This window comes from Parasteatoda tepidariorum, chromosome 10 (genome assembly GCF_982258835.1).
Source record: "Parasteatoda tepidariorum strain Cologne lab strain chromosome 10, Ptep-v5.0, whole genome shotgun sequence".
Classification (NCBI taxonomy): domain Eukaryota; kingdom Metazoa; phylum Arthropoda; class Arachnida; order Araneae; family Theridiidae; genus Parasteatoda; species Parasteatoda tepidariorum.
Genome location: NC_141764.1, coordinates 20,665,986 through 20,691,583, shown reverse-complemented (window position 1 = coordinate 20,691,583; position 25,598 = coordinate 20,665,986). Strand labels below are relative to the sequence as shown.

At 31.8% G+C, this 25,598-nt stretch overlaps 1 protein-coding gene across 1 annotated transcript in view; it reads left to right on the top strand.

Moving 5' to 3' along the window:
* The window catches only part of LOC107436604 (uncharacterized), a 124,343-nt gene that overhangs the window by 17,345 nt on the left and 81,400 nt on the right, over positions 1–25,598 (top strand). The window contains exons 5-9 of the mRNA XM_087152683.1: positions 5,199–5,341; positions 11,268–11,392; positions 17,956–18,116; positions 23,517–23,615; positions 25,432–25,513. Coding sequence (XP_087008809.1) covers positions 5,199–5,341; positions 11,268–11,392; positions 17,956–18,116; positions 23,517–23,615; positions 25,432–25,513 — 610 coding nt within the window. The remainder of the gene's footprint in view (positions 1–5,198; positions 5,342–11,267; positions 11,393–17,955; positions 18,117–23,516; positions 23,616–25,431; positions 25,514–25,598) is intronic.

The following is a 25,598-nucleotide window of genomic DNA, read 5'->3' as shown; positions in this document are numbered from 1 at the left end:
ATGAAAGTAACATATTTTTAATAATTATCATTAATGACTAAATGTGATTTTTAGAGTTGTGTTACACAAGCATATAACGTTACATAAAAGCAAGTTAAAATTATCAAAGATGCCTTAATTATGTTCTTAAATTACAGTTAAATTGCGTTCAGTTCATTTGCATATTACAATTAAACAAATGAACAAGTAAAACAGGATTACCACGAGACAGAGGGAAAACCTGAAATTGTCAGAGAATTTTATTTTAACTCCAAAAATCAGGGAATAAGTTTGGGCAATTTGCAGTTTTTTTACAAAAATCTGAAGAATTTCTATTTTATACCTAGAAAACAACCAGTCTTAAAATTATCCATGACAGTAATTAGTTATTGAGATTCGAGTTGAACAATTCTAAATTCTATTACAATTATTCAATTACAATTAAATTATATTCAATTCTATTACAATTATTTGTTGCAAAAATTTTACAATTTAGTTAAACTGAGATGTTTCCATTTAGTGATGTATTCTTTAACACAGAAAATCTAATACTTGGCATTACAAATAAAAGAAACAAAAATTTCTGATGAAAAATTGAATGATATAGATAAAATATGGTCTTGATTTAAATTGTAATTTACCCGGAAATGCAAGGGCATTTTTTTCGGAAATTGAGTGGGTACTCTGTTAAAAAGACATTATGGTCCTGCATTTAAGCAATATCTAAAAAATTTTTAGAAGTATATTTTAGCAAATCTTTCATAAATAAAGTATTATAGAAAGGTTTACCTACAAACAAAATCGAATGTAGAAGAATTATCAAAGTTATGTTCCAAAGAAGTAAGATGGAAATGGTTAAGTACGTCTATTTAATAACTATCTGAATACCTCTGTAAAAGGAAAAATTATGTAAACTGTTCGCAAAAAAATAAAAAATTTGCTTCATTATAAAAAATTAAAAATCCTTAAAATTTTGCACTTAAGTCTGTCTCAAAGCTTTCGAACTAAAGAGTATTATCTTGCAATTACATTCAGCATATTGTTAAATACAGATAAATTACTAAGCTTTCACTTTTTTTCTCAACTATCACAGTTTAGTTTTAAAATTTAAAAAAAAAGACTTATAACCAATAATTTATTTATGTTACACATGCTAAATATGTTTTTTGTTTCATCTTATTTATGACAGGCATTGAAATATTCTGTAAATAGTCGGAAAATGATTAACTTAATTCAAATGTGATTTAAATGTCGTTCATGTAAAGATAATAAATAATGATAGAAAATAACTCTAGAATGATTAAAATATATGCACTTAAATAATGCTAATTATGAATGAAAAATGATTTAAATTCACTCAAATTCAATTAAAAAAGGATTGAAAATCACTCAAGTTTGACTGAAAACGATCCATTCAAGTAATACTGATAGTCAATCCAACACGAGTGAATTTCACTCAAGTTCGATTGAAAATTATTCACTTAAATTTGAGAGATTTCAGTTCACTCTTTGACTTGAGTGAATTTCACTCAAGATGAGAAAGCTCCTTATGAAAGAGTGAAATTTCACTCAAGTTCAGTTATTTTTACTCGTTTATTTTAAACGAGTAAACAGTGCGCAAGCGCTGCTATGACGACAGCTATTTTTCTTTTTATTTTCACTAGCAAGTAATTTTAATGCATTTACATCATAATAATTTGAAGTATTTTTATACTCTTTTTTTATTATTAATGTATAAATACTGGGTTGACGGTGATATTGATACACATATGAATGCTGATGAAGGAAAAGTATTTACAACCCATGATTTGACGGAATTAATCCAGAAAGAAAAAATTATCGTAAAAAGGCGATCACAACTTTTATCAGTTTTTAGTGTCTTCGTTCTCTCTTCGCTTTACTTATATATATATATAAATATATATATATATATATATATATATATATATATATATATATATATATATATATATATATATATATATATATATATATATATATATATATATATATATATATATATATATATATACAGGGTGGTCCCGAATTCATGGTACAAACTTTAATAGTAGGTACAGGACATTGTAACAATGATTTATTGTATAGGAATGTATAGTCGCAAGTGACGCGGTGAGGCGTAAACAGGCGAAATAACGGCCGAAAGGAAAAACAAAGATTTTATTGAAAGCGTTGTTGACAAGTGTCATGTTTACAGTAAGTGTTCAAAATTGCGTCCACCAGAAGCGATACATGCTTGACAGCGTCGGTGGAGCGATTGGCGTACACGTTCAAAGATGCCTGGTATTTCACGCACACCTGCAGCAGCTACAGATATGCGAGCGACGAGATCCTCATCTGAGTCAACTGGAGTCTCATAAACAAGATGCTTTAGATGTCCCCATAAAAAGTAATCGAGGCTCGATAAATCGAGAGATCGGGGTGGCCAAGGGATTGGTCCACCACGCCCAATCCATCGAGCACCAAACGTGGCATTCAAGTAATTCCGCACATCAATGCTGAAGTGTGCTGGCGCCCCATCGTGCTGAAACCACATGCGGTTACGAATGGCGATCGGAACATCATGCAGCAGTTGTGGTAACACTTCTTTCAGAAAAATAAGATAGCTTCCGCCACTGAGTCGCGTGGGTAGTAAGTATGGGCCAATCAAAAAGTCGTTCACAATACCAGCCCACACATTAATACAGAAACGTTGTTGAAACGCATGTGGACGCGTTGTATGCGGATTATCGGTTGCCCACACATGAGAATTGTGCGCATTAAAGACACCCTCGCGTGAAAATGTCGCTTCATCTGTAAACAGCACATCACCTACGAAATCCGGCTGCAACGCACATTGCTGCATCACCCACAGTCAGAAGTTCACGCGGAGAGGATAATCTGCCGGATTCAACGCTTGTACTTTCTGAAAATGGAAGGGGTGTAAGCGATTTTCGTTTAACACTCTGCATACAGTCTGATGACTCACACCTACGTCACGCGCAAAAGTTCTTGTGCTTGACTTGGGTCTATCAGCCACAATGTTCTTCCAGCCTTGGAGTGCGTACAGCTCTTAATCGACCAGCGTCATGTCTGTTGACGTCGAACGCACCTGTTTCACAAAGTTGACGATGTAACCGTTGAAAAATTCTATGATCCGGCATTTGTCGATCAGGATACTCCGCGCGATACATTCGTAACGCAGCTCTGCCGTTACCATTTGCACGGCCGTACATGTAATGCATGTCTGCTTTTCCTGCATACGTAAAGTCACCCATCGTCTACGGCAGCACAATTGTGAATGGCGCTTTTCCCTGCTGCGATGCATCATTTTCAACGGCGACTAGACATCTACTGCCCTCTACCGGCAATGATACCAACCGATCACTCCATTTCTCTTTCCCTTTATTTCCCCTGTTTACGCCTCACCGCGTCACTTGCGACTATACATTCCTATACAATAAATCATTGTTACAATGTCCTGTACCTACCATTAAAGTTTGTACCATGAATTCGGGACCACCCTGTATATATATATATATATAAATTGCTTTTGTTAGAAATAATTTAAAAACTTGTATTTTACGCATTTTCGTGTGAAATTTTATTTTTAGTTTTGATTTGAGTTTTTATTTACTTATTTTATTTTGAACTTTAGTTAATTCCTATTTTTGTTTAATGCAATTCTGATTCGCATCGAAATCTTAGAGAAATGAGAAGTCGAAATCCAATGAGAAATGCTCGTAGGAATTTTGATTTTAGGGGATGAAATAATCTAGGGGGTTACTGTTGTTTGTTGCGTTGAACAAATATAAAAATATGGAACAAACTCACAATCGAAACTTAAGTTACATGCAAATTAAAAAAGAAAAGCCCAAAGACTTAGTTGTAGTGAAGCTAAAATAATTATGATTATTTGAAAAGTGGGTTATGGGACACACTCTTTTTTCAGGAACTGGGAATAAATTGCAGAGAGGGATAGAAGAACTCACTGAGTGTTGTTAAAAGTGTTAATGAACATGAAACTACGAAGATTAAAAAAAATTTAAAAATATGAAAGAACCCTTTACATTTATGATTTTGGAAAAAGGTTCAGATAAAATTATGGATATTAATGGAGAGTTCTCCCCTCTAGGGTGGAATTAAATTATTCTATATGTATATTACTAGATCCGCCGGCCAGGTGGCTGAGCGGTTAGCGTGCCTGACTGCGGAGCCAGTGGCTGCGGGTTCGAATCCCGCTCTGGGCATGGATGTTTCTTTCTCTCTATCTGTGTTCTATGTCCTTTCTTCTTTGTGCGTAAATGTGTGAATGAGAGCCGCCCTATAAACGGGTAGTGTCGCGTGGGTGACGCTGCTCCACCGCCGTGGCTTTGCCACAGGTGCTCACTGGGTAACGAAAAGAGAGTTAGCAGTTCTGGCACTTTCTGTGGCCAATGGGCAATAGTTCCAAGTGCACGCCATTAAAAAAAAAAAAAAATATATATATATATATATATATAATCCATATATATATTACTAGAATTATTATTAGATATTATTAGAATTATACATATATATATTATTGGAATTATCCATATATATATTACTAGAATAATTAATATATTACTAGAAATTTTTTCAAATTTCAAACACCCGAGAATTGTTCTCCAGCTTTCTCCTCTGGCATCATTCCGAATACTAAAGTTATTATTTCATACTGATATTTTTTTAATTATTCTATTCTTTTTACATTGATTGGCCCTATAATGACGCGTTGTAGGTATAGTTGTGGTAGGAAATTTCCTCTAGCTTTCAAAACTGCCAGCAAAAGCTTATACATCAAAAATCTTGAAACTGTATAAGCAAAAAACTAGATTTTTCAGGGTTTTTCTGGGAAGACAACATGTTTCACTGAAAAAGATTTCGGCCGCAAGAAGTGGATTCGTGTGCAGCACCACCAGAAAAAGTATAAAAATAAATAAATTCAGTGGACTAATAAAAGTAGCGACATCAGCTTAGACGTTTCTGCTATTTAGGTACTGTTTATTTTTAAAATATTTATTTTTCCTAATTTAAGGAAATTTTTTCATTTCATATTTCAAAGAGTGTTACAAATGTATTTTTTTAAAACAAACAGCTTAAAAACAAACTGACAAACTATTAAAGGTATTTATCTCAAGCATTTTTAACATTTTTAATTTTCTCCTGTCCTAATTCTTACTTTTCTTTCAATTTTTAAGCTTCCCACAAGGTCAATTTATGAAGAGCTGTATTCCATGGATTTTGAAAACTTCACCATTTTTCTTCAAACGACAAATGATTTGTTTGTTCACTGTACTTTGGGATTAACGGGAAACGATATTCGTGAAGATGATGACTGCCGGTACATAAATTTCTGATATTTTTAAATCAAAATTCTGATTAGACTACTGATAGCCATCGCATCAGACATCAACTGTAAATATTCTCTTTACTGGGACAAAATGCACTTAAAAGCTGGAAGGGATAATATTAATAAAAACCTACGAGATCTAATAACCTAAATACTCTTTTTTAATAGAAAAAATGTCTACGCAATTTTCCTACTCTCCATGCTTCCATACTTGTAACCTCTTCTCTACTATGGCTTCGCAAAGTCTTGCTTTATTCCCAAGACAGTACAATTCCTTAGGAAAATAGAATGAAATAGCGTGAGCAAAAAATTAGATTTAGCAAAATCGCGGAGACGGGGAGGGAAAAATAACAGTCGAGAAAGGGGAAATCTCATAAGACACGAGAAGCCTATTTAATTTACAAATAGTACAATGTTTGTTAAAAATAATAAAATGCAATCAACATGTTTCTCACTTATAGTTTGTCTGAAGTAAGAACTAACTTAGTCATACGTTTGGGCTCATGGCGGTGACTATGGTAACGAGGCATAATTCTAATTATGGATGGGATGTATGTCTCTGATTAGGACAGGTTTTAGTTTACGTCAGCGAGAAAAGGGAAATCTTTTTCTTTGGTCCATTGTGTTAGCTCTAGAGCAGTGATTCTCAACCTTTTTTTTTGTTGCGGCACACTTTCAACGATTTCGAAATTTGACGGCACGCAATGAAAAAAATTGGATTAAAAGATTAGTCCTTGTTTAATTACCTATAGTACACTGTGTTAAATAGTTTGTGATAATAATTTTGAATGTGAAATAAAATAATATGCACTACAGAATCACATTTATTAAGGGATTAATTATTTCTTTCGATCAATTTTTTATAAGTTAGTAACAGTTATTTTTTTTTTTTTGCTAGTTATTAATTGTCAGCTTGTTTTCTATAGTTATTAACTGTTATTTTTTTGTGATTTCTTGTTAACTAGTTGTTTTTTGCTAATTATTAATTGTTAGCTTAATTTTTGATAGTTATCCTTCGTTAATTTGTTTTTTATATATTTGTTTCTTTTTAGTTATCCTTTGTTAATTTGTTTATTAATTGCATAACTTACTTTAATGATCAGCTCTTACGACAATCTTTTAAAATTGTGCGTCATCTACAATTTAAACACTTCCATCTTATTTTAAGATTGTCAGCGACAATACAATCGCCGACAAAGGTATTCACGCGGTTAAAGCGTGGAAAAATTATAAAAAGTGTATATATATATATATATATATATATATATATATATATATATATATATGCACTTTTCTTTACTCATAACTTTACTTTGCTTTACTCATAATTAAAAAAAGCATTATAATTTTTATTGTATCATTTCTAATGTTTGGCGGCACACAAAAGTGCCGCGGCACAGTGGTTGAGAATCACTGCTCTAGAATGAAGAAAAGTAACCCCTCCTGAAATGAGCTATTCTTGTTTCCATAGCAGTAGATGGCCTCAGACTTTGTGGCGGGTGGAGTTCTTACCGTAGACATGCTATACAAACACACTCTACACATGACAACGTAATAAAACCGGTGGAGACAAAAAGGGAGGTTATGTTATGAAAGCTTAAAAATAAACACTTCGGTGTCCTTGATAATTTTAACTAGGGTAAAGTATTTGCAATAGGTTATAGTTAATTAATCAGGTAAAAATCACCTCTCGCACAGGTTCTTGTAATGAGAATTCCTAATTCTGATTTATTTCTGCGTCTAAGTTGGCTGTAGAAAAAATTTGTTATTCTAGTTGTACTACTTACGATGCAGCTTTTTCTACTTAAAATTCAATTTATGAATCCATTTACATTTAATTAAAAACATAAAAAACCAAAGATAGCATTCAAAACATTGAAATCATTGCGCTTTGCAGTGAACTCTCACTTATGCATCGGTTTAAGAGGCCAACATAAAAAAGCGCATAAGTGATCAGTGGAAAACTTCAAAATTCTTAAACGCAACTTAAATTGCATAGACAATATGAATAAATATTTTTTCTAAAGATTCAATATTAATGTCCATACTGTTTTGATATATACTATAATTATACAGAAGAAAAATTCAACCTACCTAAAGACAATTTATTTTCTTACAGAATAATCCTTAATGCATGTTTGTATTTGTTTTTGCCAACGTATTTCAAAAACAGTTTTTTCCAGTTCAAATAAATGGGATAAGGGAGTTTCAGAAGCAGAATTAAATTGTAAAAAGTCACGAATAGTGTCTAAAGCTTCTAATACTGCTGCGTGATCTGGAGGAACTTTATCATCCTCGTCAGTATCATCCGCCACGTTCTGAAGGCATAAAAGACCAAAGATAACATTCAAAACATTGAAATCGTTGCATTATTAATTCATTCCATCTATGTGATGCATAGCTCTTTAGAATTTCGTATTTCAAGAGTCTTTTCGGAATTTATAAATTTCAGTAAAAGCTTTTGAATGGTAATTTTACTTGTATGTTTGAATACAATCTCAAGAATTAATCTTCTTAGAATATTGAAACGTGAATACATGTCGTCTCTTAAACATGATAAAAGCATAAAATACACCTAAAATTTTTAACATTTTGATCTGATTTTTGAACTGTGTTATTGTTTTCGCTTATTTCTCTTTCTACACAGGAGAATACCGAACTGAGGTCATTAACTAAAACAATTAACTTCTAATGGGATGAAGAAATACAGCAGCTCAAATAACAAATCAGAATATCAAATTATGTTACTGGTTTAAAATTGACATTAAATTTGATTTCTGATATGCCAAATGTTGTTTTCAAATTTGCTTTACAATATATTCTGTGTTTTAATTTTCAATTTATTATTTTTATGTAACAGAATTTTTTAACTTTCTTAAATTGAGTAACCGAGAGATGATTTCTTCTTTTGTTTCTCCTAAAATCCACGAATTTCTCAATATGTTTTGATTTGCTCGAAAATTGCTTAAAATTAGAATTTTTTAAGGATAAATTTTGAGTGAAATCATTCGCATAATTTCTCATAAATCAAATTTTAATTATTTGACTTTTCGTAAAATTTGATTTCTCTAGAACTATTCGCATTCAGGATTTTTTTTTTCAATTTAAAACTTTTTTTAAAAGCAATTGAAATATATAATAAAAATAGTAAATTATTTTATAAAATTTAGATGAAATATTCTTTAGATTAATACAATTTATAATTGAGTACAAAAAATTTTTGAGATAGAGCAAATACGCATATTTTATGACACTGAAATACGCATTTTGAAATTAACATCACGGGGCTCAAACTTTCAACCATTTTCCTACCTAAACTATTCGGAACCATTTTTTTATATTTTGATAGTCAAAAATCCAGACGCGTGGAGAAAAAGGCGTGTTTTTTTTCCAAGAGAAATACGTTTTTGCATCTGGTTAACTTTACATGTCTTCTGCTTTAAGTTGCACATTTCGCCCTCAAAACATTGAAATTCGTACACTGAAAGCGAAAATACAATCATTGGATAAAAAAGTGGTTGTTCTTTGCGCACTTTAAACACAGAAAAATTATTTGTATGTCAAAATAGTCATTATACAGAATCCCCCAATACCATTCAGTATAAACACAGCTTTGAATATGAAATAAAAAGCCATCCATATTTCTCAAACTTCTGAACACATGTTACACAAAGAAAAAAAATCTCGAGGGTCACGTCAATTTTTCTTAACTTGAGGGAATTCGAGATACTTCAAAATTAATTAGCAATAACATGAAAATTAATTTATATTTTATTAATTTATTATTATTACTTTTTTCCTCAAATTGTCCATGGTCGAGGAAACATTTAAATACATGCTTTAATGTGATATTCTTGAAAAATTATTTAATTTTTTTTACTCCAGGACAATATTGCAATATTATGCCAATGTTGCATAATAGATTATTATTTCTCAAGAGCATTCATATGCATATAGACAAATGTAGTGAATATAAATTTTACACATTAGCACACAACAGGATTTAAAATGTGAAGTTCCATCTTTAATTACGCATCAGCGCAGGCATATCCGCGTGACGTTAAAGTGGCAACAAAATATCGACAAATTATATCCTATGTTATCTCATAGCTAGTATTCGTTTTATTCTGTGCCTTGCGATGTTAAAAGGGCACATTTTTTATGTTTTGTGAACTGAATTTTCTAATTTGTAGTTCTTCAGCAAACACAAGAATGTATTCGCTATGATATATTGATTACAGGCAAGTGAAACAAACAACTTTTTCTTCGATTTTTTTTCCTCCTTTTTTTTTTTTTTTTGCAAGGAAAAAAACTTATTTGCAAATTTTACTTCGACAAAAGACAATACTACTCCTACAATGCTTGAAGTTTAAGTGTGGTTCCATGATTCGAGTACTATACATTTTCTTGGTTGTAATTCATTTGCCCGTTTTTCAAATTGCATGAATAGAGATAGCGATTCCAATAAAAAACATTTTTTTCTTTGAATTTCATATCAGTTGAAACAAAAGTTACGTCACTCGAACGTCACATAATAAAATTTTGTTATTATTTGCATGAAAATAATTGTTCTTCAACAATACTTTCAGATCCAGGATAATAACGAATATAGATGTTAATAATCTTGGGTTTCTTTCGGACGCAATAACGAAAATATAATTAAATAGAAACTCAACTAAGGTGCACTTCGGTAATCAAATCTAAAATACCAGATAATTTCACAAAAACTGTTGCACATGACAAATTTTGCTACTCGATGGACAGTCAATTCTGTTCTGCACTTTATCTTCACAATATTTGCGGTTCGGCAAAATTAAAAACAGGTACTAAACTTCGAAAATTAATGTTTTTTATAGTAATCAAAATGACCCCTTTTAGCAGTTTTTGGTATGCCCATAATTATTATTATTTATTTATTTATTTATTTGTTTTTTTGCTAATCGGAAAATTTTAAAGTAGTTTACCTAGAAACAATTTAGGTATATCCATAATACTTTTTTTTCTCTAATCATCTGAAATGCAGGAAATTGTGAAGTAGAATACCAAGAAATAAAAAAAAAAATAATAATCTTCGAAGATCACGTGCATATTCAAAAAAGGTCAAATTAACCTCAGTGTTAAACGGCATTTTTACATGAACTGTCAGTTATTATATTAAAAGAACTGAAGATCATATTAAAGTTCGTTGATTGTATAAGATTTATGCTATTTTTTGAGCAATATTCTCACAAGACCTATCAATATGACTGAGTATTATTACTTCTAATTTTATTTTACTTTTGCGATTAAAAGAACGGCATATATTTTAGTTCTACTTTTCAGTTATTAAATGTTTATTGTTAAATTTAATTTCTGATAAAACACATCCTATGATATTGATACTTTTTTCCGTTTTTTTTTTCTGTTTAAAACCGAATATATAAGAAGTTTTGAGTTTTACTTTTTAGTGCTTTTATTTCCACTAATTAATTTCCGATAGAACACTTAAATGTTAATCATTAAGATTTCAATATTTTTTTTCAATTTACGGATTAAATTTGGATTCTTTTAACACATATCTATAAGGCACTGAGGCAAATCCAATGGTATTGGGATTTGATCCAGTGGAGGCTTGAAGCCCATCTAGCTTCAGAACATTGTGTACCATCTTGCCTGGGAAGTAAAGGCAAATTTGCCATATTCATGCCGTTGCAAATGAAATTGTGGAACCTCAACCTCCATTACCCCTTTTGGCTTACAACGGGTTAAAGTGAGAATACTCTCCTTTTTGAAAAAAATCGTTTCTAAAGTAATTTTTGTTTATTTACTAAAGTAGTCTTTACATTTAACTGACTTTGGTTCGATAATCGTTGGTAATAGTACTTGAATGCTAAATGTGAAAATTAAATTTTACTTACATGATCATATTGCTTTTTAGGTACCATTTTACACGTTCACAGTTTAGTCCAAAGACTGAGTTCCCTATTGTCAGTTCCTGTTTTACTTTCAATTCCATGATAGGAAAGCCTAACACCAGCTCACAAACAGCAAATTCCGGGGCTTGTAAGTAATTTCATCAATTATCTGGAATCAGAGCATAGTTTCTAACAAAATATAGCTTTGCCTAAGACCTTTTGAGAAAGAAGGATATTCTCGCTAATCAGCTTTTTTATTCTAAGAAATCTTGCCCAGAAATGCCATTGTTCATGGCTAGGCTTATTACAAACTGTTCAGAAACACGAGAAGAATTAGCTTATAATAAGGAAGCAGCCTTCGCCACGCACAACAATTTGCAGGGCATAGGTTCTTAAAAAATTTTATTCCTGATGATGCGTATTAATTATCCTAGACATTTGTCGCAACATTTATGCAACCCTTTGTTATATCGAAAGCTTTTAAACTTGTTCATTTCATTAAAAAATAGACAAAAAATGCCACATAAAAAACAGTAGCTTGGTGAGAGAAACCAATTACAGATTTGAAATCGGTAAAGAAGTATATTGTGCAACAGATAAAAAGAAAAAAAATGTTCTGTAGTGTTATATGTCAAATTCATCTCATACGATTAATATATTAACAAAATATGCTATCCTACGGTTAACATGTTAATGTTTTTACACAAAATTGCGGTAATAATATACACTGGTGTGCAAAACTTAAGCAACAAGTGCGTTATTTGTCATAACTCTACAAGAAATAATCCGATTGACATGAAATTTGAATATGATATACATTATTTTGAACTTAAGCGATGGCAAAAGAATAATGACGCAGAAATGAATATAAAGCTTAAAGTAGGGTATGGAACAAAAAAACGCTTTATTTGACATATAGTGGCGTTACTCATGATTGCCTGAAGAAGCGTAAGTACAACTGGCAGATGTTCCCTAGTATGGGATATGCCCTCCCCTTACTGTAATTGTTGCTTGGCATCGTCTCTCCATGCTAAGCACCAGATTATCCAGGAGTTCTTGGGGTAAACGTCTCCACTCCTCCCTTAACGCATCTTTCAGCTGATGGGTGTTACCAGGAGAATACTGTCGTGTCGCAAGACGTCTCCCTAATGCATCCCATACATGCTCTATGGGATTTAGATCTGGAGAGTAAGCTGGCCAATCCATTTGTGTGATATCTTCGCTTTCCAGTAGCTCTTGAACATTAGCAGTACGGTGTGGCCGGGCATTGCCATCCATAAAAAATAAGTCTGGTCCAATGGCCCCTCGGAGCAGACGCAAATGGGGTAGGATTACCTCATTGCAGTAGCGGTCCCCAGTTACAGAACCTCGGTCGAAGATCTGAAGCTCAGTTCGCCCGTTCAACATAATGCCACCCCAAACGACAACTCCAGGACCACCGTAACGATCTCTTTCCGCTATGTTATTGGGATAAAATCGAGCTCCAACCTCTCTCCAGATCTACTGACGTTGAGAATCGCTTGTAGCACTAAAACGACTCTCATCTGTGAAGCGGACGCGACTCCATTGATGAGGCGTCCAGGTTTCGTGTTCTCTGCAACACTTTAAACGGTGCCGCCGATGGCTAACTTTTAAAGGTATGCAGCGTTCAGGACGTCTAGCAAATAAGCCACCTTTGTGGAGGCGTCTGGCTACTGTAGATCTTGATACTTGTCGTCCTGTGGCTATGCACAATTGCTGAGATATGGAGCTCGCTGACTGAAAACGGTTTCTTTTCGCCTGGAGGACAATGTAACGGTCATCTCTTGGTGTTGTTTTCCTTGGACGGCCACCACCAACCTTCCGAACAGCTGTACCAGTAGTTTTAAAGGCATTCCAAGCACGAGAAACAACACTTTTGTTGATCCCGAACTCTTCGGCGACACTGGTTACACTACGCCCTCCTCAAGCTTCCCAATCATTCTTCCTCGAGTAAAGTCGTCTAATTGATTTCTTTAGACATGTTTCACAAAACAAATCACTTGCACTTGCAGCGAATGTCTTTAACTACGGTGCTCTTCATCCTTTTGTCGCAGCTTTGATCTGCGCGCGCCGACCCACAAGGTTTACGTAGGCTTACATCACCTACGACGTTTTTTTTTTAAACTTTGCATACAAATAATCTTTCTACTGAATTACGTGCATATTATACTGCAATTTCATGGCTATCTTATACTTTGTTGGGGAGCTGTGGCCGAAAAACCACTTGTTGCTTAAGTTTTGCACACCAGTGTATTTTCCTGACAAGTGTTTTTTCTTTCTTTTTTTTTAACTTTTTCATTCTTTTCTCTCAAAAAATATTGATTTTTAGGAAAAATATAATGATAACTAAGAAACTATCACAAGGTCTATAAATAGAGCTTCCTTTTCTTTGCTAAAAGAAGAAAAGATTTAATTTACACATTTTTTGCTGGAATAGTAGGGGAGAGTGGGGTCAATTGTAACATTTTTTACTTAACTATTTTTAACTAACAAAAAATCCAATATATTATTAGTATTAATTGACAGACGAGTAAAGTAGACTATCCTCTACTAGAAAAAAAAAATAAATACCTAATTTTAAATGTTATTATATTAGTTATTAACAATTTTTGACAGTCGAGCACTTGTTACAATTGTCCCCACTTACGGGGTCAATTGTAACAGTTCATAAATTCAACTAAAACATAGTTAACTATACATAGTATCATAGTTGTGATATATTTCTTTATTGATCAAAATAGTAGTGATATTTTAGGAGTAAAAATAATAATGAGCAGAGACCTAAAGGGTTAAGTTTTTAACTTTAAGGGGTTAAAAATTTTAATTTATGCTGTGAAAGGTGACAAATAAAATAATGCACATGCAACATAATATAAATGATATAGGAAACTATTGGTGGTTCTTAAAGACTTAAGTAATGGTTTGTAAACATAAGATTATTTATTTTCAGCTGTTACAACCGTCCCTTTACTTATTGTTACAATTGTCCCCAAGACGCCATTTCAGCTTCATTTGTTAAAAACAATGCTAGTTAATTAGCAAAACTAATCTTTTTTTTTATTGAAATGTTAATTAAGGTGTCCACTTACATATTCGGTTACTAATTTTTATTTGTTTAAACAAAATTACTTTGTTACAATATAATATTCTAATACCAAAAAAAGTACTTGCGTGGCGTGAAAATATCTTTTGTGATCTAACACTTTCAAAAGTACATAAAAATGATTGCCATCAGGGGTGTACATGTAGATTTATTAAATACACCTTGTGCGCCACCTAGGAACCAAATCTAGAACCCGACACTCGAAATTTTTGCTCTGTTACAATCGTACCCTGTTACAATTGACCCCACTCTCCCCTACATATAAAAAGGTGGGACGAAATAATGGAAATATTTCTATACTAATATATTTTTTCATATTTCTCACAAAATACTTCAAGAATTATTTCATAACTTCAGAAATGTTTAAATCATGCCATTTCTCATACTTATCAATGATGCTTTAATCTTTTAAACGTTAGGACCGACAATAAATTACAAGCGGACAATAGTGTTTTTGAGCACCTGGGCCAAAAATTGTGGCATTAAATTTGTTGTGACTTTTAAAAATTATTCTGGTTAATTGTGCTATAATTGTATAAAATTTCGTACGCCTAGCTTAGATTTTCATGGATATATGGAGATTTTCATAAAATAAATTTTTTTGTCTTTCCTTTCATGTTATAACATTGAAAATATTCAATAAAGATTAACAACTTCTTAAAGCAATTTAAAATTAAATTACAATATTTTTGCTTTAAAATTTGAAAAGAATGCGTTTAAAACTGTGCAATATGTAAGTAATTAATCTTCAAAGTAAGAAAATTTATAATTTTGTTGTGAATCTTAATTCTTAACTAATGAAAAAAAGTCCAATTTGATTACCTTAAATTTTTAAGAAATTTTAAGCATCTTTAAATTGTTTTTGTACTTTTTCAAAGAAACTCAAAAGGAATCAAGGCTGTTTGTTATGCTGTAGTTCTTGAATTTAAAAATGATGAATTATGAATTATGACGTACATTAAGGATGACCTTGATATATATGAAAGTTCAGAATTTCTTAATTGTTGAAGATAAGAAAGATTTAATACTGCCGAAATCTTTCGTCCTAGAAGGATTAATTCAAGGTTGACCGGGTCTGTGCTATTGTTGTTTAGATAAAAAGAGGTATGCCACAAGAGTTTTTCATATTTTTATCAACATATTCACTTGAGATTCTAACATTAGATACTAGAAGAAGCTGGTGGATCTCTCTTGATGGTACACCCACAGTGATGTTAAACAAACTTCTTGAATGACAAACAGACAAATTAATTTTTTTCTTTTAGTTAACTGACGCAAATTTATCAATATCCATAATGCTGTTACAAGCACTACACATGCTCCTGAGGCTAATAGAGACGATCGCCAAGGTGAAAACAAGGAAACGCGTGTCGTCTTCCAGATTGTGCGTCTAAATTTTTAACAACAACTTGAAAAAATAAAAGGCAGAGAAAACCTAATTGATTTCTATATTACATTTCTTTTAATTTTAAAAATGGTTCCTAAAAATATTCAGATAAAATACAGACACACACTGGAAGACGGAGGCTGAATATAAAATTTAAAAATATAATTAAGATCACATTCACAGACAACGCTTACACACATTCACAGTACGCGGGAGATACACAACTCCTTTACGATATTATTTTGTATCCATTTAAATTATTTTGTATCCGTAACACAAAATTAAAGAACAAATGATAATACTTTACAATAAAAGTTCATACACTGAAATATGATTGTACAAGAAAAGGAAACGTGTGAAAAAAATTTTCCTTTATGGGTATGATTCCCAACAATGCCGATGTTATTATTAATTAAGCTTGTTTAAAACGAAATTTGGAAGGAAAAAAAACTGATCATTTTGAATTTATTTCAAAAAGTACAAAAGCAAATTAATAAATTGCTTGAAACATTTTAAATATTCAAATTGGACTTTTTTCATTAGTTGCCATCTACTATTCGCTAAAAAATTATTAAATAAAATGTCAAATTTTTACGCGCATGCGCAGTATAAAAACATTACTTTAATTACATTTACGCCAAAATACTTTTAATGATATTTTTTTTTTTTTTTTTGAATTTTTAAAGAACAAATTTCCTAAGCTTTTTAAACTCCTCTAAAAATAATGTTAATTTTTTTATATATATTTTTATAGTTAAAGCAGAAAAATTTAGGACAAATATAAAGATTTTTTTTAAAATGTCCATATCTCCATAAATATTTAATAAGCTTACGCAATTTAATTCAATTATTAGAAAAAATCGCAAAAATAATATTTTCAAGCTACAGATTTAATGCTACATATTTTTTAGCATAAGTTGTTTAAAAATACTATTTGCCGCTTGTAATTTATTGTCGGTCCCTCAAGAATTTAAAAGCTTAAAGCTTCATTCACGTATAAAAAATCTCATTATCTAAACATCTCAAAAGTTCAAAAAGATTATTTCCTTATTTCTCTAAATTACTTTAAGAATATGAAAACAAAAAATGCATTAATATAAAAGTGTTTCACTTATTTTGTCTTTCTCCTGTATTTTACCTACCAAGTTTGCAATCCAGTTTTCTATGGAATACTTTGCAATTTTAAGAAATGTTCAAAATAATTTGGCAAAGCTTTAAATTTTTATAAATTTTAAACATTGCCTATCCACTTTTAGAATGCAACATTTAAATCATTGCCAGCATCATATATAGTATAATAATCTTACTTGCATCATTTTTTTGTGACAGAGTTTTAAAAATAAGAATTAATTCTAAATAATTTGGGTTTTGGCCCATATGAATTCGCTAACTTTATAGCAAAGGGAAATTTAAAGCCAAATTTAATTCTAGCAAAGGAAGGTACCCGTCGTGTATTACGCAAATCATTTTGGTTAATTTTTTCACTTAGGTTTTTTCTTAAAATTAGAAAGTATTTTATTACATTTATTTTGTCTGCTACGTTGTACATCAAGTTATGAATTACAAGAAGCTTCAAATTTTATCTGTAAAGGGTTGCTCTATTTTTAGACATTTTATTTTTCATCAGAAACTGTCATCTTTTCATTTTAAGTAACTAAAATTTAAGGATTAGAGTTAATACTAGAATTAAAATTTTTTTTACCTATTAAATTCCAAAAACTTTTATATAAGTCAGAAATGTACAAGTATTTAGTAAAGTTACTCTATTCATAGCGAATTAGAACTGCAACCAGACGAAATATCACGCTAGATGGTATTTTGTGCATGTTGTTTTGGACGTAATATTCCGTTTCCAGAAAATTCTTCCATTTCCTCTTTTTCTATGTATCATTTCGCGCGAATGCCTTCTCTTTTCGAAGAGGTTTTGGTCAAGTATCTTTAAAGGGATTCTTCCAACTGCTATTTTTTATCGCAAACTAAGCAATTTTTTAAACTATAAACCTTACCAACTTAATTTTCAAAATTTATAACTCTACGATTGTAACGAAATAGAAAAAAAAAATTATATAATATTACTTAAAAAAAGACTAAATCAATTATAATATTCATATGTTATAATTAATTTAGAAATTAATTGTAGCATTTGAATACATAAATTTTTATTTGTTGGTGTTGCAATAAAAGTTTTGTAAATTTTCAGATTTAGAATTTACATTGAACCTTGACCCAACGAGACATCCGCCATTTATCAATAAAACTAAAGCACAAATCTCATTTCACAATTCTCGACAGTTAATAGATCCCTACGAGCAAGGATTTTCAATGGAGCTGGGGAAAAAGTATACTTTTCGCTTGAAAAAAGTAATTAATATCAATTTCATTATCTTTGCATAAAACAGAGTTTGATATAATTAACCTTATCTTTAATTTTCAAACAAGACATAATAATAATACACTCTTCGCACCGCAGACAAACGGAATAAACTTTACAGTCTCACAAAGGAGTATACTGACAAACTCTCAATGAAGACTAGTACGACTAGTGTTGTGCAATTGAGAAGTCACGAAAAGTTATTGTTATACACTAAAAAGTATGTAAATCGTAATTCAAAGTTTCGAGAAAGTATTCACTCAAAGAAACCTGAAAAGGGTATAATCTTTTTCGATTTATTTACTTTTATTCTGATACAGAACTTGTAAAATCATGCTTTTCAAGCTCTGCTTCCAAAAGTAATATACAATTAGAAATACTGTCAATATTGATTAAGGAAACAATTTGCGATAGTGTACATATTTCTCGTATATATAACTCCAAAATCTTCTGTACTAAAATTCTAAAATTTGGGAAGTGGGTGCAGAGAAAAATTTCAGCACTGATCTCAAAATCATTCAAAATTTTATTTAACCATTGAAGGGTGGTTTGAAATATGATTCTTTTTTGTATGTTTAGCAGTTCGTTAATGTTAACAAAATTGAAGCGATTTTTTTTTAAACATTTGAAAAATAACATCAATCGCTTGTTAGCTTGCAGCTTGTTCAAGAAAATCCTTCATTGAGAGTTTATTACCTGCTTATCTATAATTTATTATTATTATTTTATTTCTGATTCTATATTTCAGATAAAATAAAGCTATATGAACGCATATTAACGCATAGGAATTTGTAGTTTGAATTGATGATCTGAAATCATGTAATCAACGCATCAATCAATTTATTTTGCTGATCACCAACTCGAGCTATAAGAGGTCAGCGAGAAAGTTTCGGTCATATATAAAAAATGGTTAACACTAACCGGAAAGCTGAAGTTTTTGCTTCAAGCAAGTTTTGCAATGACAAATCCATCACCTCTTTTGGGTCGAATTTACATAAACGAGGTTTAACCCCTCTTGTTTTCCTTTGAAATCTATAAAATAGGTGCAGTTTACTTTATTTTACTCATTGTGCTTCTTTTAATATGTATTCACCTTTTATAACTTCCTTTGGTCTTCATTTGATCATTAATTTCTCATTAAAAAATATGTTTTTCCCTTCTATTAAGTAAAAGGAGGCATTTTTTTATTCCTCTGTCTCACCCTCTTTCTGAAATCAGGAAAAAATTCTCTTCAAGTGATAAGATTTTTTTTCTTTGTATTAGTTACACTTAAATGATGCAATTATAGAAATAATATAATATATATATAGGGAATAAAATTTTTCTACCTTCAGTATTTAAATATTTAAGGTGAAAACTACTTTCGTTATATGAATTTTTTTTAAATAAATAATGGTAAGTATAAGGGATAAATTTTCTGACAGGCATTTTTTGTTTCAAATTTAATTGAATTTTCGAAAAATCATGGTAATGCCAGTGCCCTAACCTTATTCAGCAGAGTAACTGTTGCCAATTTTGAAACAAAATCGAGAAAAGAATGCAAGAATGCAAAACGGAATGCAAATAATGAGTCTGCCTAAAATTTAAGTTCCATTTTATCGACAAAATAAAGACTGGCAGAATTTTTTTTTTCTCAAGAAGAAGTAAAATATTTTTTATGCAACTAAAAAAATTTATTTTTGAAAAATGAATTATTTTTTCCATTTTATCATTTTATTAATTAACATGAACAAATGTTTTTATCTCTTTCTGAATTTTCTACTCATTGTTCTCTACACACTAAATTTACAAAAATTTAAAGTGCAATGTCAATTGTAGGGGAGAGTGGGATCAATTGTAACAGGGTACGATTGTAACAGAGCAAAAATTTCAATTGTCGGGCTCTAGATTTGGTTCCTAGGTGGCGCACGCGGTGTATTTGATAAATCTACATGTACACCCCTGCTGGCAACCATTTTTATGTACTTTTGAAAGAGTTACTTCACAAAAGATATTTTCACGCTACGTGAGTACTTTTTCTGGTATTAGAATATTATATTGTAACAAAGTAATTTTGTTTAAACAAACAAAAATTATTAACCGAATATGTAAGTAACCTTAATTAACATTTCAAAAAAAAAAGATTAGTTTTGTTAATTAACAAGCATTGTTTTTAACAAATGAAGCTGAAATGGCGTCTTGGGAACGATTGTAACAATAAGTAAAGGGACGATTGTAACAGCTGAAAATAAATAATCTTATGTTTACAAACCATTACTTAACTCTTTAAGAACCATTAATAGTTTCCTATATCATTTATATTATGTTGCATGTGCATTATTTTATTTGTCACCTTTCTTAGCATAAATTAAAATTTTTAACCCCTTAAAGTTAACCCTTTAGGTCTCTGCTCATTATTATTTTTGCTCCTAAAATATCACTACTATTTTGATCAATAAAAAAATATATCACAACTATGATAATATGTATAATTAACTATGTTTTAGTTGAATTTATGAACTGTTACAATTGACCCAGTAAGTGGGGACAATTGTAACAAGTGCACGACTGTCAAAAATTTTTAATAATTATAATAACATTTAAAATAAGGTATTTTTTTTCTAGTAGATGATAGTCTACTTTACTCGTCTGTCAATACTAATAATATATTGGATTTTTTGTTAGTTAAAAATAGTTAAGTAAAAAATATCACAATTGATCCCACTCTCCCCTATGCTTACTTAATCCCGAAATTGTTTCCATAAATTACAGTCGAAGTAGGGTGCTCAATTGAATTATTCAAAAACTCAGATTTTAGACTGGGGTTCATTTTAACTGTTCCTGCAATTCAACAGATCATTCCATCATCTGAAAGTTGGTAGTTTCTTATTTATTTTTTGTTATTCTCAGATTCGATTAAGAGAAATGGTTTTAGAAAGAAACAAAAAAAGAAAGAAAGAAGGAATTTGGCAATATGTGCAAATGAACAAAGTTCAGATTTTGCCATGCAGGCTCATAAACTCTGTTCTTCTACTATGCCCTCACATTTACGTATGCGCTTGAGTATTCGACACACCAATTTTACATCTTTGTTTCTAAACAGTAGTTTTGGTACTATCACAGGAGCAGAAATTATCTGCCCCTGATTTAATAGCAATTCTTGATTCATCAGTGTACTATACCAGATAGTTACCCTCAGCTCACTGAGGAGATTTGAGCCACTCATCTCTAAAAGGAATATGGGTCTTGAATGGCTTTTGAAAAGCATACCTTAATGACATATAGTCACAGTCAATAGGCATTATAACAGATGGATGATCGGTCACTTACGGTATGAGGGGTCCCCATGAGAAGTGCTTAGAATTTTCATTCCATGAACCAAGGCGCATATAACTATTCATACATGTCTGAGCTTCAACTTTATAGCGCAGATATAGTAAATGGAGTCCTAATAAGCTCTCTAGCGCAGCAGTGGTAGAGGTCCTAAGACAGCCTGCTGCTCAGACTATTCTTTATCATCTGGTAAGACCAGTTCTTACAGAATTCCTCTTAGTCCTAGATCACCAGCCAATGGTGCCATATATGGCAATATGACTTATGGTCCTTTAGTAAATCCTGTAAACTTTCAAATGCATAAGACCCAAGTTTTACCAATAGCATCTCGGCAAGACCAAAATATTCTTTGGCCCTGCTGAAGCATTATTTAAACTGGTAACACCTGTTGAGTTTGGAGTCAAGGAAATCCCCGAGAAACTTGACTTTCTCAGTGAGTTCTAACGTATGATCAAGGTATTCCATAACACCAAGATTAATAACACCAAGAGCTTTCTCCAGGTAAAGCCCAAAAGACTGATCTTAGAAGCGTTAACTGATAAGACAGATTCTGAGCAACATCTAGCTACTTCTAGAAATACACCATTCATAATTTCAAAGAGTGTTTTGCTATTACACTCAATCCTCTTTATCGCTTTTGTCATCTTAAGGAGTAGACTTCACGATACATTTTTTTGTGAGTGTGAGGTCTATTCTGCTCAAAGATTTGAGCATCTGGAACAATGTTGTCTTAGCTTCCGCGAACTACAAGATATTCTTGTCATGTGTTTGCTGTTGAAACTTCTTCGCTAGTCATGATCTAGGGTGTGGGTACAAGAGACCTCTGAATTATGCGCCTTGCTTCTCGAAGCGGCAAAACTTGTAAGTCTAAACATAAGCTTTACATTTCACTCAGTTGTGATCTGAAAATTCATCTAATACAAACTCCATTTGTTTTGAACATCAAAAGTTATGAATAGTTTGCTTTTAAACTTTTATTTCTGCTAAACATTTAGCTTAGTTTGTTTCAACAATTATTGGACATGAGAAAAAATAAAATCATTAAAACATTCGTAAATATGTGCTTCTTAGAGATAATGTCTATGAATGCCCTCACATGTTATTTCAGTTTCAGCTCTTTGTTGCCAATGCCAAAGAAATCATTTAATCGGTTTTTTGATAATCATTAGTGATCATTAGTGATCATTTGATAATCATTATTTTTTTGATAATCATTCTGATAATCATTAGTGTAATATATAAAGATAGATTTAATTTTGAACTTCAACCAACTTAATTTTAAATCAACATAAAGAAGCAAAGAAACCAATTCCTCATTAGTCTATCCATTAATCGCTCACGCCGCTGGTGGAAAGTTGAGGGGGGGGTGAACACGAATAGCCCTGGAACCAAATCGTGAGTTCAACTTTGGAAGTCGACAAAACTACTGGCGTGGGTATAAAGCAAGGTGTACGTTAAATCAGTTATATCTGAACGACCCATCGTTGTTATTTTTGGAAATTTGGAAAGAGAGAAAGTGTCAATTACGACGCTATACACGTTATACATCTAAAATCAAAATTACATGACCGTTAAAAGAGAGTAAGGTGCTTGGTCATGAGTGAGCAATATGTTTATACAAAAATGTCAGATGTGCAATTATAGGTATAAATACAAAACTGTAGTTTGTCAGATGAAAAACTTACAAAGATATTTAAACTAACTTGTCTTTGGAATTTATTTTAGTCTTATTAGGTTTAACATAAAAAATAAATAAATTAAATAGGATCACTTGCCTGCTGAACAATCTCAAACGCGTAAATCTGTATACGAAAAAATTAACCATGTCTGTAAGTAAAATTTCGATTACTTCTAAGCTTTTAGTCACAACAGTTCGGGACTCGTTTTATTCTATTCAGTATAAAATAATAAAATAATTGCCAAACTAAACGTACCCCTTTAAACTGTGACAATAATAAAAAGACTCAATACCTTAAAATCATGTAATAACGATAGTGAAAATGTGCTTTAATTACAAAGTTCGCAATTGTTATACGTTTTTTATACTGCACTATTGAGAATAATTAACAAATATTTAGATCGAAAAGAATCTGCTTCCTTATCCATACGACACAAATTGCATTGATTACTTAGAAAAATGGAAAGCAAGAGGAGGTCATGGACCTACAAATGAAAGAGTAAGAATCTCTTCTTTACTTCCTGCTTAATAATCCTATATTTTTATTATTACGAATAACCAATTATGGATAACCAATTGTAAACAATAAGCTTTCTTGCACCTTATCGAATCTTTGAAAACTACCGGTGTATATGTTTAAGATGTGAGGGAACAGGTTTGGTATTCTAGAAAGTTTCGTTATTAAGACTTGAATTAGTTTTCACCCTTATCTCAATTCATTACTTTTTTGTGGACGGGATAGCCTGGTTAGTATGAGAACGCGATTTTGAATCCCGCCTCCTAAAGAATCTCCGTCTATTAAGTGATGAGTGGTGCTCTTTAAATCTAACTCCAAGTTCCTATAACAAATGGATACATAGGGGATATGAACCTGGAGATGGATCATTCTCTGCTTCATATCAAAAATACGATCTGTAGATGAATGAATGGGTTATGATTGAATCTCGTAAAACTAGCTGTGATGTGTGTATCCTTGGCCATAGATGGCAAAACTGCAAAAACAAGAAGCGCACTCTCTGTCTTCAAAATTTGCTTGATTTCAAACAAACTTGCTGCAAAATTGGGTCGGCTGTTAACCGGCAGTTACAGAAGAAAAGTTACATAAGTAGAATCGCGATGGCTCAGGCGATGGAGCGTTCACTTTCCAAAGAAGAAAACCGGGTTTGGATCCCAACGATTGCTTGCTGATTCCGCATCAGGCTTGTATCGAGCACAGTACTGACGTGAAATGTCGTCAGTGGTAGACGGATCATGAGTTGGAGTCCCTTTGCCATGACTAACCGTGGTAGGGCACTAGGCCCATTTTCAAGAGATCGTGGATTTGATTCTCGCCAGTAGTAGATTCTTCCCGTGAAGTAAATGGTGACTGATGCATATTAAATCTGTCGAGTCACAAAGTCCTCCATGTTTCCATAACAAATTATACCTCGGGGGATTGATCCAGGAGTTTCCTTGTCTTCTAGATTTGTTCAAAATTACAAGACTACGAACATACTACTGAACCTTAGTAGTCGTGAAAGTCGCCTTTGACATCGACGAACGTCGTTGAGTCGGCTTTTCGAAGACGGTTATAAAATAAAATAAAAAAATTTCATAAGTAAGTGGCATAAGCTACAAAAGCGTTAGGGTGATTTGAACTGGGTTCAAATCCTAGCCATGATTGGTCGATATGAATTCTGCAACCGGCTCGCACCACCCGAAGTGCTAAAGTAAACTTATTTTCTGTTTTGGACGGGAAATGGGTGAGTATTCACTGACCGTCAAGCTAACCATGCGAGTTTTTCCTCTCCACTTAAAGCAATGCGATTTTGTTTCTTCAAAACGTCCTAAACGTAGGCAACATTTCTCCCAATACTTGATCCATGAGTTTCCTTGTCTTCTTGATGGGGTTCAAAATTACAAGGCTAAGGAGTTGGACATTAGCAGAAGTAAACCCAAAATTGGGTCGGCTGTTTAACGACGGTTATAAAGTGACACAAGAAGCAACAGCAATAACTTTTTGAACTTTATATACCTAATCGCATTACGACACTTAAAATGAAGTAAAAATAGTAGAAAAAAACTAGTAAATGAAATAATTGCGTTAACTTTCATGAGTGTTGTCGTCCATTTTAACGGCTAATTATTTTCGACGCTGAATTATCTCTTATTTTCTAGATTATTTTCTATCTCAACTAATAATGTTCCAAATGGAACTGATGGGTAAGAAAATAAAACAAAAAGAAAAGCTTGGTGCTTCGTATTCTTTATTTTACTTACAAACTTTTGGTCAGGTTGTTTAGAAAGTAATCTTTTTATTTTAAATTTAACTTTAGGAGTGCATTCAGGAATGTTATACAAATATTACTTTGACTGCCTATGGACTATCACAAAGCAAAAAAGGATTCAACCTTAAACGTGAGTATGTTTTACTAACGAAGCTAAACCACACATATGAATTAAGTCTTTTACAATGTGGTTTGGAGCAAAAATTGTGAGCCAT